At 39.7% G+C, this 14,604-nt stretch overlaps 1 protein-coding gene across 16 annotated transcripts in view; it reads right to left on the reverse strand.

The window, feature by feature from the left end:
* Positions 1 to 14,604, reverse strand: part of FKBP5 (FKBP prolyl isomerase 5) — a 159,333-nt gene that overhangs the window by 64,713 nt on the left and 80,016 nt on the right. For 8 of the 16 annotated variants that reach the window (XR_004957567.1, XR_004957564.1, XR_004957568.1 and 5 more), the window contains one exon: positions 4,463 to 4,588. Coding sequence is in view for 2 of the 16 variants with exons in the window: in XM_036247920.1 (XP_036103813.1) it covers positions 4,463 to 4,567 (105 nt within the window). In the remaining 14 variants the exon portion in view is untranslated. Of the gene's footprint in view, positions 1 to 4,462; positions 4,592 to 4,675; positions 5,163 to 6,726; positions 6,748 to 7,069; positions 7,353 to 12,159; positions 12,305 to 14,604 lie in introns of those variants that run through there. The other 8 variants (XR_004957574.1, XR_004957576.1, XR_004957575.1 and 5 more) reach the window with 6 other exon arrangements.

Consider the following 14,604-nt stretch of genomic DNA (forward strand, 5'->3'; position numbering starts at 1 on the left):
TTTCTCCCTCCCTCCCTTCCTTCCACTCTCTCTAAAAATCAATGGAAAAATATCCTTGGGTGAGAATTAACAACAACCAAAAAGAGCATGGAGGTTCCTAAAAAATTTGAAAATAGAACTACCATATGATCCAGCAATCCCACTTTTGGATATAAACCCAAAGTAAATAAAAACACTATCTTGAAGTGATATCTGCATTCCCATGTTCACTGTAGCATTATTCACAAGAGCCAAGCCTTGAAAGCCACCTAAGTGTCATTGGCTGAAAGGATAAAGATGTCTCTGTCTCTGTCTCTCTCTCTCACACACACACACACACACAGGAATATTATTCAGCTATGAGAAAGAAGGAAATCATATTGTTTGTGACAATATGAATATACCTGTAAGGCATTACACTAAGTGAAGTAAGGCAGACAAAGAAAAACACTGTTATATCACTTACATGTGGAATCTAAGAAAGATGAACTCACAGAAACAGAAAGTAGAATGGTGGTTGCCAGGGGTTAACGGATGGGGAAATGGTGAGATGTAAGTCAAAGCATATAAACTTTCAGATATAAGATTAATATATTGTGAGGATCTGAAAGGGGCAGGAAAGAATATTAGAATTAATAGAAAATATTAGAAGAATAGGAAAACTAATCATAGTGAGGCACTAGGCATAGTTGTAAGAAATGTTAATCATCCTTTGCAATGTTAATCATGGTTGCTTTGTTCTGATTAAAGAAAAGCCCACTCTGTTTCTGACCTGGCTGGGAGTGTGTGCCTCAGGAGCTGACCTCAGTAATGCTGTCCCTTCTCCTAACCTGAGGACCAGGGGGACCGCCAGACATCATGGAAAGATGAACAACCTGATTATCGAGCGCTGCACTCCCAACTAAACTCACTGGTGACCAGCCCCTGCAGCATCAGACCCACATTCCTTCCCCATTTGCCCAAAACCTTCTATAATCCACCCCTCCCACCAACATCCCTCCCCTGTTGCCTGTAAACAATTTGCCCGTTTATTTATTTATTTTTCTTGTTTGCCCAACTGCCCTTTCTCACGTAGTTATTGTTTCTTTGCCCTTTAAAAGCAGCTGGCAAGTGAGGGGGGCAGAGCAGATTTTACGGGATGACCCACTGCTCCCCGTATTGCCGGCAATGCTAGAATAAACACTCATACCCGATTCAACCTTGTCTCTGCTTAATTGGCTCAAGTAGTGACAGGCAACCCGGACCCATTCATTGTCCGGTTTCAGATGAAATGTACAGCATGGTGATCATAATTAACAACAATGTATATTATATATTTGTAAATTGTGAAGGGAGTAGAACTTAAATGTTCTCACCACAAAAAAGAATTGGTAATTATGTGAGGTGATGGAGGTGTAACTAACCCTACTGTGATAATCATTCTGAAATACATAAATATATCAAATCATCACATTCTACATCATAAATTTACATAATGTTACAGGTAATTATATGAACAAAGTTAGAAAAAAATAATTATAATTTAAAAAATTAAACTAAGAGCTACTTAAAAAAATCATTACTGCCCTTCAAGGATTTCAAAGGCAAAAACATTTAAAAAAAATTAATGTAGCCCTGGCCGGTTTGGCTCAGCAGTTAGAGCGTCAGCCCATGGACCAGAGAGACCCAGGTTCGGTTCCCACCAAGGGCACGTACCTCGGTTGCAGTTTGTCCCAGGCCCTGGCTGGAGTAGCATGGGTGGCAGCCAGTCGATACGTCTCTCTCACATTGATGTTTCTCTCTCTCTCTCTTCCTCCCTTTCTCCCTCCCAGTCTATCTGAAGATAAATACTAAAAAAAAAAAAAAATGTCCTTGGGTGAGGATAAAAAAAACAAAAATTAATGTGCCCGGCTGGTGTGGCTAAGTGGTTGAGTGTCAACCCATGCACCCAGAGGTCACCAGTTTGATTTCCAGTCAGGGCACATGCCCAGGTTGTGGGCCAAATCCCCAGTGGGGGGCATGCAGGAGGCAACCAATCAATGTTCTCTCTCATCAATGTTTCTCTCTCTCTCTCCTTCTCCCTTCCTCTCTCTCTCAAATCAATAAAGAAAAAAAATTAATGTAACAGAAACCACACGATATTCTGAAAGTGCTCATGTTCATGAACTGCAGGTAGTATGTGGGAGCGTGAGCCTCACGTGGAGGGAGTCTGCATTTCTAGGACTATGAACAAGTAACTGGGCACTTGAGATGAACAGCTACCATAGTTAGATAGCTGTGCACACCAGCGAGTGATACTGTGGTATATCACCTCAGGTGCCCCCAGCACGAATTTGTGCCTAAATCTGGAGTTGCTTTAAGGTTACAATCTAGTTTCAATTCATTTAAAAATATGTAAACTCTACAATGTAATTTTATCTTCCTGGGCTAGTTACTGACTTCCCAGAGCTGCCTTGGTCTTTTTTTTTTTTAAATATATATAATAGTTAGTAAGAGAGATTAACACAGGTGTGGCAATGTGCTAAATGCTTTATGTGATCCCGATAACCCTCTGAGCGAGGTAGTATTATTCCCCACAGACAGGTTAACTAACTAAATTGCCCTAGGTCACACAGTTAGTAGACCTATTCAATCTTAACAAAAGCCCAAGTCCATGATGAAACCTGAAGCTCCAGACAGTGATAAATGATATGATTTAAAGCACTTACAATCTCAAAATGTTTCTTACAAGCCTAAAAATCTTATTCGTTTACTCCCTAGAACAAAGCAGAACCTGGGGCAAGTTGGGGGACTGCTCTTTGATGGGTGCTCTGAAAAGATGAAAGAGGAGGGAGACCCCAGGACAGCCTGCAGATCTCATTGTCTCCAACAGCATCCTGAAGTTTGGGGTGAGCAATTCATAGACCTATAAGGTTGAGAAGCCAACCTTATAGCATCTGAAAGAAGGTATCACGACATAAACCAATAGTATAAAATCCTTACTCAATAGTTGCAAATCTCCAAAATGTGGCTTATTGCACAGCAAGCTAACAGTAAAAAACATGTATATTTAGAAAAGACTCAGGCATAGAAAAAAGCATTCACAAAAGCAACATTAGCCAAAACAAACTAAAAAAATTCTCATTTGCTACTGCAGACACAAGGAAATATTAAAACTCAGCTTAGAAGTAATATTTAGAATGTGTAAGATGATCTTCACAACAACAAAAGAAATTAACAATTACACAAAACTTGTATATATAACAGTATAGGAGAAATAATTTAATATGACTAGAATCACTTAACCTCTCTCAGCTTCAGTTTATTCACTTATATAGAATATAAGTATCTATTTTCCATTAATAGAAGTACTCTGTCTTACAAGACCATTGTGAAATACAAATAAAATAAAACATGCAAAAACGATAAAACTACAGAGTGAAAAATAACATAAACTGTTTTAAAAGGAGTAAAGTTAATTTAAAAGTGAGATATAGCCCTGGCTGGTTTGGCTCAGCGGTTAGAGCATCGGCTTGCGGACCAGAGAGTCCCGGGTTCGGTTCCCGCTAAGGGCACGTACCTCAGTTGCAATTTGTCCCTGGCCCCAGCTGGGGTCGTGTGGGTGGCAGCCAGTTGATGTGTCTCTCTCACATTGACATATCTCTCTCTCTCTTCCCCCCTCTCTCCCTCCCACTCTATCTAAAGATAAATGCACACACACACAAAAAAAAATGCCCTTGGGTAAGGATTTAAAAAAATAATAATAATAAAATAAAATAAAATAAAAAATAAAATAAAAGTGAGATATAGTTTCTGATAAAACATCAAAAAATATCTTTACTATACACAGGTACACTATTTGCAAATAAAAACAAACCCTTGCCTGGCCAGATGGCTCAGATGGTTGAAGTGTCTTCCTATACACTTCAATTCCTGGTCAGGGCTCATAAGTAGGTTGCAGGTTCGATCCCCAGTTGGGGCACGTGTGGGAGACAACCGATGGATGTTTCTCTCTCACAATGATGTTTCTCTCTCTCTCTCTCTCTCTTTCTAAAAATCAATAAACACATCCTTGGGTGAGGATTAAAAACAACAACAAATCCTTTTGAACTTTGCAAATTAGCTCTTCTTTTTTCCTTTAAAGGTCTTTTAAATTGCTACTGGCCACCTTTAATATACCGAAATATTATATTAAAATAACAACCTATTTGTACATTCTTAGAATAGAGAGAGACAGCCTTCTGGAGTCAGACATAACTTGGACCTGAACCCCAGATCTGCATTTACTTAAATATGTGATACTGGGCAAGTTTATTTACCTAGTTGGGCCTCAGTTTCACCATCCATAATCTGGGATTAAAAATAAACCTCAAGTTATGAAATAAAATGAGAATTTAACTGTAATGTTTGGCACTTAGTAAGCCTCAGTAAACATTACTCATCTCTAGCCCACCCTCAAAAAAGATTTTTACAGTCTTTCCAGACAGTAAATTTCCCCAGATGCCATTCATCCTTGTGGCCTCACCTTTAACACTCCTCTATCTTTTTTAGGGGTAAGATCCTCGCCCTTCTCAGCAACAGCTGCTGCTAGGCTTTGTCCATTGTTCTTGGCACTTTCATCAGTAGTCATTGTCCTTTATAAGTAGAAAACCTGCTGAGAAGAAACATATTTCAGGAAAAATTTCACTTCTTTATGCATCATAAAATGCTCCCAGGAATTGAGTATTCATTATCTGACCTAAGATTTACTTCGGGGCAATAAGGTTCAACACTGAAAATGAAAACAAAAACATTCATGATGAGAATGTGCTGATATCATGAGGCATGTAAATAAAATATCATCCAACTCCAATTTCCCATCCAGCTCTGGTCCCAAATTCAACAGCAGTATAAAATAGGTTAGGTAGTGGTTATATTCCATAACATAATTACACATTGAGAAATAGTCTTTTCAGAACTTTGAAAATGTCCTTTTCCTACAGCCATGTTTTTGACAGAGAATTAAGAACTTATCAAGTGAGTTGATAAGAGAAATGTCAATTGAATCATTGTGGGAAACAGAACAGGCTTTGGAAGCTGACAGACCCCAATTCAAGTCCTAGCTCCATCAATATCTGTTTGACATTTACAAACTTAATCTCACTGAGCCTCAGTTTCACATCTGTAAAATGGACATAGTACATTGCTCATAGAGTTACTCTGAGACACTGATAACGTATGTTAAGAGATTAGTACTGAGTCAGAATTTAATGTAAGTATTTATTACAATTATTATTGGGTCTCCTATAGGGTCACATCTTTCATTTCCTGCTCAAAAATACCTACAAAATGAGGTTCTTCCCTAGCATGATAATAATCAAGGTCCTTCACAATCTGATCCTAATCTATCTTTCAGGTCCAGTTTCCACGACTTTCTTTAACTTTTTTTCATGCAGCTTATGCTCTAGCCAAACCAGACCAATTCCTCTCCCATAACAAGCCCTGTGCGCCTGGTCGGTGTGGCTCACTGGTTGAGCATCGACCCATGCACCAGGAAGTCGCCAGTTCGATTCCTGGTCAGGACACATGCCCAGTTTGTGGGCCTGATCCCCAGGGTGGGGGCATGAAGGAGGTGGCCAATCGATGTTCTCTCTAATTGATGTTTCTGTCTCCCTCTCCCTTCTTCTCTCTCTAAAATCAATAAAGAAAAAATATTTATAAAATTAAAGAAAAAAACAAGCCCTGCGCTTTCCCTTCTCCATGCTTTGTCATTCTTTTTCTTCCCCAAACATTCTCCCCATCAAATGCTAACCAGCATACCAACCTTGACCTTATACTTGGAGGTGGTCTGCCCTTTTCTGTACTTCCTTAACTCTTTCATTGATTTGTTATCTATAAATAACATTCATTCATTAAGCAGACTTATCGGATTTTAAAGAATCTTGAGAGGAAGGGCCATTCTTTTATTTATATTTAGATTCCTCAGAACACTACCTTCTAGATTAGTAAGACAGAAAGGACAAATAATTTGAAGCTCCTTTCGAGCTATTTGATTTGGGTTACTTTAACTTCTTATAAGCCTTTTTTCCCTATCTGCGTAATTATAACAACAACTAAATCTCCTTTCACAGAGTAATCTTCTGTATTAAATGGTATAATTTGTTATTTTAAAAGTCTACTATTTCATTGTTAGCTTGTATTATTATCCATCACCCAAATGACGGACATTTTTTCATGCAAGGCAAACCAATGTTACCAAAGGCTAATCAGCAGAAAACCCTTCCCTAGCTGCCGCAGTGATTGATTCCATACTGCTCTCCTGCTACGCAGGGAAAGTCAAGGATTCGTCATTTCTGCAGCTATTCCCCAACAGGCTGACAATGAACGCATGGCTCCCGGAAGTTACCTGCTGGATCTCCTTGTCTACACAGTCAGAGAGCTATTTTACACTTGTGAAAATGTCTCGAGACAACGAAAACATATACTGCAGTGTTTTAACTCATTTCCATTCCAATTGACCTAAATTTATTTCAGTGTCAGCAAAGACAGAAATCAAATTTTGCTGTCCCCAAAAATCTTCTCAAAGAGAACACCAAAACCAAGGGATTAAACTCCTTGGCTTTATCTCCTAGTACAGTTTATGCCAAATAAAAAGATGCAAATGCTTGGCTCAGGCTAAGGGAAAGGCTAGCACGAAGCGTTCTCAAACCAACCACAACAAAAGTCAGGCATCCAGTTGCATGAGATGCCGGGCTGCGTAATTAGGGGAACTAGATGAACAGGGCTGAATCCTGGCTTTTAGAAACCTACCTCTTATACCAGACTTCTCTGATGCACAGAAACTTGTAGGCACCTCAAAAAGAGGGGGTAAAATCTTTTAACTATTTTGGAGGTCATGGACTATATCCCTGGAAAAATACATATACACTACCGGGCCAGGGAGCAGGGCAGGGGGGAGCTGCTGCTTCACAGATAAACTGACATCCATCAATAAACCCGAAGACAACCCTGAATTAAATCAAGAAGTAAATTAAACCACCAGGTGAAAGGTTATTAGGGAATAGGACAGTCCCACATCTCAAAGCATGAACCTACAGATGACTTATTTAAAAAGAAAAAACGGCTTTGTAATAAAGTGGTCCGACAGATGTACCCTTAACACAAGTGATCTGCATCATGACCAAGGGCTCTGCATCACCAGTGACATCACCAACTGATACCACCGTGCCTCCTGATGTGATGTGATGAAACACATACATGTAGTAGTCCTACCAAAAATGTTTAACCTGGAATTGATCAAGAAGAAAAGACATAGTTAGGCTGGGAAACATTCTACAAGACAACTGGTGTAGCCCTGGCCAGTTTGGCTCAGCCGTTAGAGCAATGGCCCATGGACCAGAGTCGTGAGTTTGATTCCCGGTTAAGACACATACCTCGGATGCAGGTTGATCCCCTGTCCTGGTCAGGGTCGTGAGAGAGGCAAACAGTCAATGTGTCTCTCTCACATTGATGGTTCTCTCTCTCTCTCTCCCTCCTTCCTTCCAAGTCTATCTAGAAAAAAAAAAAAATCAATGGAAAAATATCCTAAGGTGAGTATTTAAAAAAATAAAAAACAAATGGCGTAGACTCCTAATAATGTCAATGTTATAAAAGACAAACAAACAAAATTGGGGGGTGGGGAGGCAGCACTGGTTTGACTAAAGAGACACAACAGACAAACTCAATGTGAGGTCCTTGTCTGGATCCTGGATTAGGGGAACAACAATTATAAAAATAAATTTTGGGAAGAATTAAGGGACAACAGTTATAAAATTAAATTTGGGGAAGAATTAGGAAAATCTGCATAAATAGACTGTACATTAGATTATTATCACTGTATAACGTTAGCTTTCTGGACTGCGATGCAGTATTGTGGTTTTATGTAGAATGACAGTGTCATTCTTCGGAGACATATGCTAAAGTATCTAGGGGTGATGTGTCAGGAAGTCTGCCACTTCCTTCTAACCATTTAAGAGAAAGCATGTGCAAGCACAAATACTCCAAAACAAAAACAAAGCATTGAGAAAGCGTGTCTATAATACATCCAAAGACAATGCTTTTCTTTTGAATGTTCATCATTTGGATCAGCTCAATTTTTTAGTAAAAATACTGTCAATCAAAAAAGATTTGTTTTTAGACCTAACCGTGCCCTGTGGAAATAATGGCTTCCTAAAGTTCAAATACATAGAAAACTTGTATAAATTGATTTGCTCTTCATTCTCAGTTCTAACACTCCAAGGGATGCAACAAGTATTCTTCGCAATCTCAGAGGATGAATCTGAGTAGTATGGAATCCATATATAAAGAGGTAGTGTGAATAATTAAAATGCAAACATTAAACAAAAATAAACAAACTTTTTTGAACTTTTAAAGGCAGATTAATTTGGTGAGGTATCACCTCACACCTGTCAGAATGGCCGCCATCAACAAATCATCAAACAACAAGTGTTGGCGAGGGTGTGGAGAAAAGGGGACTCTAATACACTGCTGGTGGGAATGCAGACTGGTGCAGCCGCTATGGAAAACAATATGGTGCTACCTCAAAAAATTAAAAATTGAACTTCCTTTTGACCCAGTGATCCCACTGCTGGGAATATACCCTAAGAAGCCTGAAACACCAATCAGGAAGAATATATGTACCCCCATGTTCATAGCAGCACTATTTACAATAGCTAAGATCTGGAAACAGCCCAAGTGTCCACCAGTAGACGAATGGATAAAAAAGCTGTGGTACATATACACAATGGAGTACTATGCAGCGGTAAGAAAGAAAGATCTCTTATCCTTTGAGACGACATGGAGGGACCTGGAAAGTATTATCCTAAGTGAAAGAAGCCAAGCAGAAAAAGACAAATACCACATGATCTCACTTATATACGGAATATAATGAACATAACAGTCTGAGGAATACAGTAGACCCAGACACATGGAAGTAGGGCACAGACTGACATCCCTCAGAAGAGGGGGTGGGGGTGGGGGTGTGGAAAGAGATAAACCACAGAACTTATATGCATGTATGCATGACCAATGGACATGGACAACTAAGCCGGGGACAGGGTGGAGGGGGGGTGGGGTGGGAGGTGCCAATGGGGTAAAAGGTAAAATATCTGTAACAAAAAAATAAATAAAAATTCATAAAAAAATAAAAATAAAGGCAGATTAATTTGGAAGAAGAAAGAAAGAAACTGAACTTTCCAGTATTTCTCCTTAATTCCAGTTATGCCATTTGGGGTTTAAATTTTTTTTTTTTAAATGTTCAAACTTCTTTAAGTAGAATCTTTATTTTTTCTTTATTGATTTTAGAGAGAGAGGAAGGGAAAGGGAGAGAGAAACATCGACGAGAGAGAACATGGATTGGCCACCTCCTACATGCCCCCCAATGGGGATCCGGCCCACAACCTGGACATGTGTCCTGACTGGGAATCGAACCGGTGACCTCTTGGTGCATGGGTCGATGCTCAACCACTGAGCCACACAGGCCGGACTGCGGTATAAATTTTTTAATCAAACAAAACAAAATACATTTTAAAAAACACTTTTTCTTTGATCTAGTGTTACATGAAAAAAGGCAGGCCCTGGCCAGTGTGGTTCAGTTAGTTGGAGCATTATTCCGTACACCAAAAGGTTTTGGGTTCGATTCCTGGTCAGGGCACATACCCAGGTTGTGGTTTCAATCCCTGGTGTGGGTGTGTGTGGGAGGCAGCTGACTGATGTTTCTCTCTCACACCAATGTTTCTCTCTCGCTTCCGCCTCTAAAATAAATTAAGGGGGAAATAAAGTAAGAACAGATGATTCCTAAAAACCTATAAGACATGTACACTTCTTGAGAAAATTTCCCTCTTTTTCATAAAAGAGCCTTTTCTTCTTTCCTCTACCCTAGGTTTATTCTGAATTTTAAATCACTATGTAGTCATGGATATTAATCTATGATAAAACTCACTGTTCTGAACTGTCAAAAAGGAGAAATTGCTACCCAGTACACCAGAGAGGGAACTCGAAGTTCCTTCTGTTATGGACATGCTAGATAAGCACACACTCTCCAATGTGCTAGTCAGCAAACACCTGAGACATAACAGAAAAATGAGAATATGCTTAAAATTTCATCAACAGTACACTGAAAGCATCAGTTAACATAACTAAATTGCCGAATCCCCCCAAATAAAGTCATTTTAAAGCTTTATCCACTAATTCCCCTTGTGTATTATTTATTGTGTTACTCTTTGTTAAAACATTGATATCTGTACCATCTTGTCCTACTGTCTAACAGGAGAGTTTTCACGAAAAAGAATCCAGGAACTGGCTCCTATGTTAGAAGCACAGAAAATTACAGCACCCTTCTTTCTGAGTAGCACAGATGTCTGGGCCATAAAGGCTCAGCCTCCTACAAGAACACAAGGAAGGAGATATACCTAGGGCTTGTAAGTGAATGCAATACAAGTGCATCTTACTTTTGAAAATATCCATGTAAGTATGAACTAGAAAGCCCTAATATACTTTCAACTCCAGACCTCTCTCAAACATTCAAGCCCAGTAACACAGTTGTGTCAGTTAGGAGTTATCTATTTGTAGATAAAATATACATACAAAAAAGATATAAAAATGTACACAGAGCAAACCAGATCAAATATAGATAGACAACACAACTATGTAAAACTGGACACTATATTTACCTACTTTCCTCCACACTGGTGTGGTCAATGAGAATACAAACAATCCTAAACGTGCTCATATTTTTTCTCCTTTTAAAAAGAAACCTTTGAGAAGATATACAAATGGCCAATAAGCACATGAAAAGATGCTCAACATCATTAGTCATAAGGAAAATGCAAATCAAAATCGCCATGAGATACCATACCCATTAGCATGGCTATTACCAAAAAGGGGGAAACGACAAGTGTTGAGGATGTAGAGAAAAGTGGACGCCTCATGCACTGCTAGTGGATATGTCAATGGCACAGCCTCTGTTGAAAATTTGGTGGCTCCTCAATGTTAAACATAGAATTACCATATAATCCAGCTATTGCACTGTTAGGTATATACTCAAATGAAATGAAAGCAGTCCCAGCAGGGTTGCTTAGTTGTTTGGAGCGTCATCTTTACACCAAAAAGGTTTTGGGTTCTACCCCTGGTTGGCGTGTAAATGAGAGGCAATAGATCGATGTTTCTCTCACATCGATGTTTCTCTCTCTCTTCTCCTCTCTCCCCCTCTTTTCCTCCCTCCCTTCCACTCTCTCTACAAATCAATGGAAAAACATCCTCAGGTGAGGATTAACAAAACAAAACAAAACAAAACAAAAATATTAAATTTTTATCTGTTCCACAATGGTAGATTTTTAACTTAGGTTGATTCACTAGGGCCAAACAGTTTGATTCCAAGTCTGATGATGATTTCTAAGAACAAGTCAGCAAGGTAACATACGACAAAGGTGCGTAAATTGTGTATATAGGTAGAGAATGTATCCTATTCATTTTTGTACCCCCATTACCAACTATAAATGAATGACATACAACAGACACTCAATAAACATTTAAATGAATTGTGAGTTTCAAAAGCAGGCAATATAAAGATGGCAAAATGTCAGGCACTATAAGCAATCAGTGCTGAAATACATTATCAGCAGACTATCATATTCCTTCTCTAAATCTATTCTGAAAAATCTAATCTGGAACCCTAGCTGGTTTGGCTCAGCAGTTAGAGTGTCAACCCGTGGACCAAAGAGTCGTGGGTTCAATTCCGGTCAAGGGCACGTACCTGAGTTGCAGTTCATCCCCAGGCCTGGTCAGGGTCGTGCAGGAGGCAACCGGTAGATGTGTCTATCTCACATCGATGTTTCTCTCTCTCTTCTCCTCTCTCTCTCCCACTCTATCTAAAGATTAAAATGGGGAAAAAAAATATCCTCCAGTGAGGATAAAAAAAATCTAATCTGGACAATTACAGAGTACCTGAATGTTCAAATATAAAAATAAAAATATTCTAATCAGGAGCAGTAATTAAGGAAACCTCGCATAATTAATGTATCTCAGAAGTACATTGAAAGTATATGTCTGTGCATACATACACATAGCAGATTTATCTTATTAATTGTATCAGTTTGGCATTAACATGGCAGTTAAGAACAGAGGACCACATACACATAACAGATTTATCTTATTTATTATATCAGTTTGGCATTAACAAGGTCAGTCAAGAACAGAGGAACACACCTAGCTGTCAATCTCTGAGCATAGTAGTTCCCCCTTATCTATAGTGTTGCTTTCCACTGTTTCAGTTATCCACAGTCAAACTAGAATCTGAAAATAGTAAATGAAAAATTTCAGAAACAAATAATTTATAAGTTTTAAATTTCACACCATTTTTTTTTTTTTTTATATCCTTACCTGAGGACCTTTTTTCATTTTTTGTTCAGATAGAGTGGGAGGGAGAGAGAGGAAGATAGAGAAAGAGAAACATCGACGTGAAAGGGACACATCAAGTGGCTACCACCCGCATGACCCAACCAGGGCTGGGGACAAGCTGCAACCGAGGTACATGCCCTTAGCGGGAACCGAACGCAGGTCTCTCTGGCCTGCAGACCGACGCTCTTAGCTGGGCCAAACTGGCCAGGGCTCACACCATTTTGAGTAACATGATATCTCGCATCATCCTGCTCCATCCTGCCTGGGATCTGAATCTTCCCTCTGTCCATACTGTATATGCTTCCCATTCATTAGTCCCTTAGTGGCCATCTCAGTTATATAAGTTATATAAGGATTGACTGCCTTGGCCCATAGTCACTATGTTCAAATACCCTTCCTTTTACTTAATAACGGCCCCGCCCTGGCCGGTTTAGCTCAGCGGTCAGAGTGTTGGCCTGTGGACCAGGGAGTCCTGGAATCGGTTACTGCTAGGGACATGTACCTTGGTTGTAGTTTGACCCCACCCCGATTGGGGTCATGTGGGTAGCAGCCAGTCGATGTCTCTCTCTCATGTCGATGTTTCTCTCTCTCCCCCCTCCTCTCCCTCCCACTCTTATCTGAAGATAAATGCAAAAATGCCCTCGAATGAGGATAAAAAATATATAATGGCCCCATAGCACAATACAGCAACCCTGGCAATTGAGGTGTGCCAAAGAGAAGCTGTAAAATGCTTTAAGGGAAAAGGTGAGTACAGTGCAATAAGGTATTTTAGGAGAGACCACATTCACATAACTTTTTTGTTGTTGTTGTTAATCCTCACCCAAGGATATTTTTCCACTGATTTTTAGATAAAGTTGAAGGGAAGGAAGGAGGGAAAGAGAAGCATCAATGCAAGAGAGACAGACTGGTTGCCTCTCACATGACCCTGACCAGGGCCGGAGATCAAATCTGCAACACAGGTATGTGCCCTTGACCAGGAATCGAACCCGAAACCCTTTAGTCCATGGGCTGATGCTTTAACCGCTGAGCCAAACCGGTCAGGGCACATAACTTTTATCACAGTATACTGCTATAATTGTCCTCTTTTATTATTACTTATTGTTGTTAATCTCTTACTTTGCCTAATTTACAAATTAAACTTTATCCTAAGTATGTTTGTATAGGAAAAACCATAGTCTATGCAGGGTTTGGGCATCTCTGCGGTTTCAGGCATTATACATTAACCAGCACCTGGAGGAAGAGATGGTGCAGAGAGCTGGAATGCAGAGAGAAGAAACCTACCACAAAGGTTCGACATAACATTGCACCCTCTTATAATATTGTCTCATTAAGGCCCTGTAATATAAATTACGCAGATTTAAAACATGGCTACACTATGTTTCCCGAGCGCCAAGAAAAAAACTGTACAAGAACAGCATTTTGGGTCTGTAAACAAACCCTCAGTGGAAGGAACAAAAACCTGGCCACTTAAATCCCTACCATGGAAGTACAGAAGTATGGAAGGAGGATAGAGACTGCGGAGGGAGAAGGAAGAGAGTGCTCCTCCCAAGCTTGGTGACCAGAGGCCGGGGTCTGGGCACCAGGGTTTTGAGAACAAATGGATGGATGTTCCATTACAGGAGAGACTTAGTGTTTAGGGAGAAGTCTAGGGACAAGTGGAATCTATAAGGATATAATAGATTCTAGGCAGGAAGAAATAAAAATTTATTTTTTATGTGTCCCCAAACTCCTCCATTCTCAGTTGGTACTTTTCCTGTATGCAAATCTAGTTACTAACCAGTGAGGTTTGGAACTGACTCCACCTCTTCCAGGTCAGGTTCTTGGGCCTGCAAAGGTGACAAGTTAATCTCATAAATTAATCCTGTCAACTAGGAAAAGATTCATCTATCTCACTAAGTAAACACCCTCTTGAAGTGACTCAGATATTCCACAGTTCCTGAACAAATTTCTAAGTAAAGGGTGTTATGTGGTGGAATGATGAACCATTACTGAATTTAAACTCAGATCTACTGGTAACTAGCTATGGGATCTTTGATCCTTACTCAGTTTTTCCAAGTGTAAATTTCAGGGGGTTAGACTATGATGATATCTAAGGTTTATGCTAATGTTAATATTTTCTATTTAGATTTACGTTTTTGTTGGGTTTTTTTTTGGATACTTTTTGTATGTGCCCCTAGCGGGAACCGAACCCGGGACTCTCTGGTCCGCAGGCCGACGCTTCAACCACTGAGCCAAACTGGCCAGGGCTAGATT

This window comes from Molossus molossus, unplaced genomic scaffold (assembly GCF_014108415.1).
Source record: "Molossus molossus isolate mMolMol1 unplaced genomic scaffold, mMolMol1.p scaffold_m16_p_8, whole genome shotgun sequence".
NCBI lineage: Eukaryota > Metazoa > Chordata > Mammalia > Chiroptera > Molossidae > Molossus > Molossus molossus.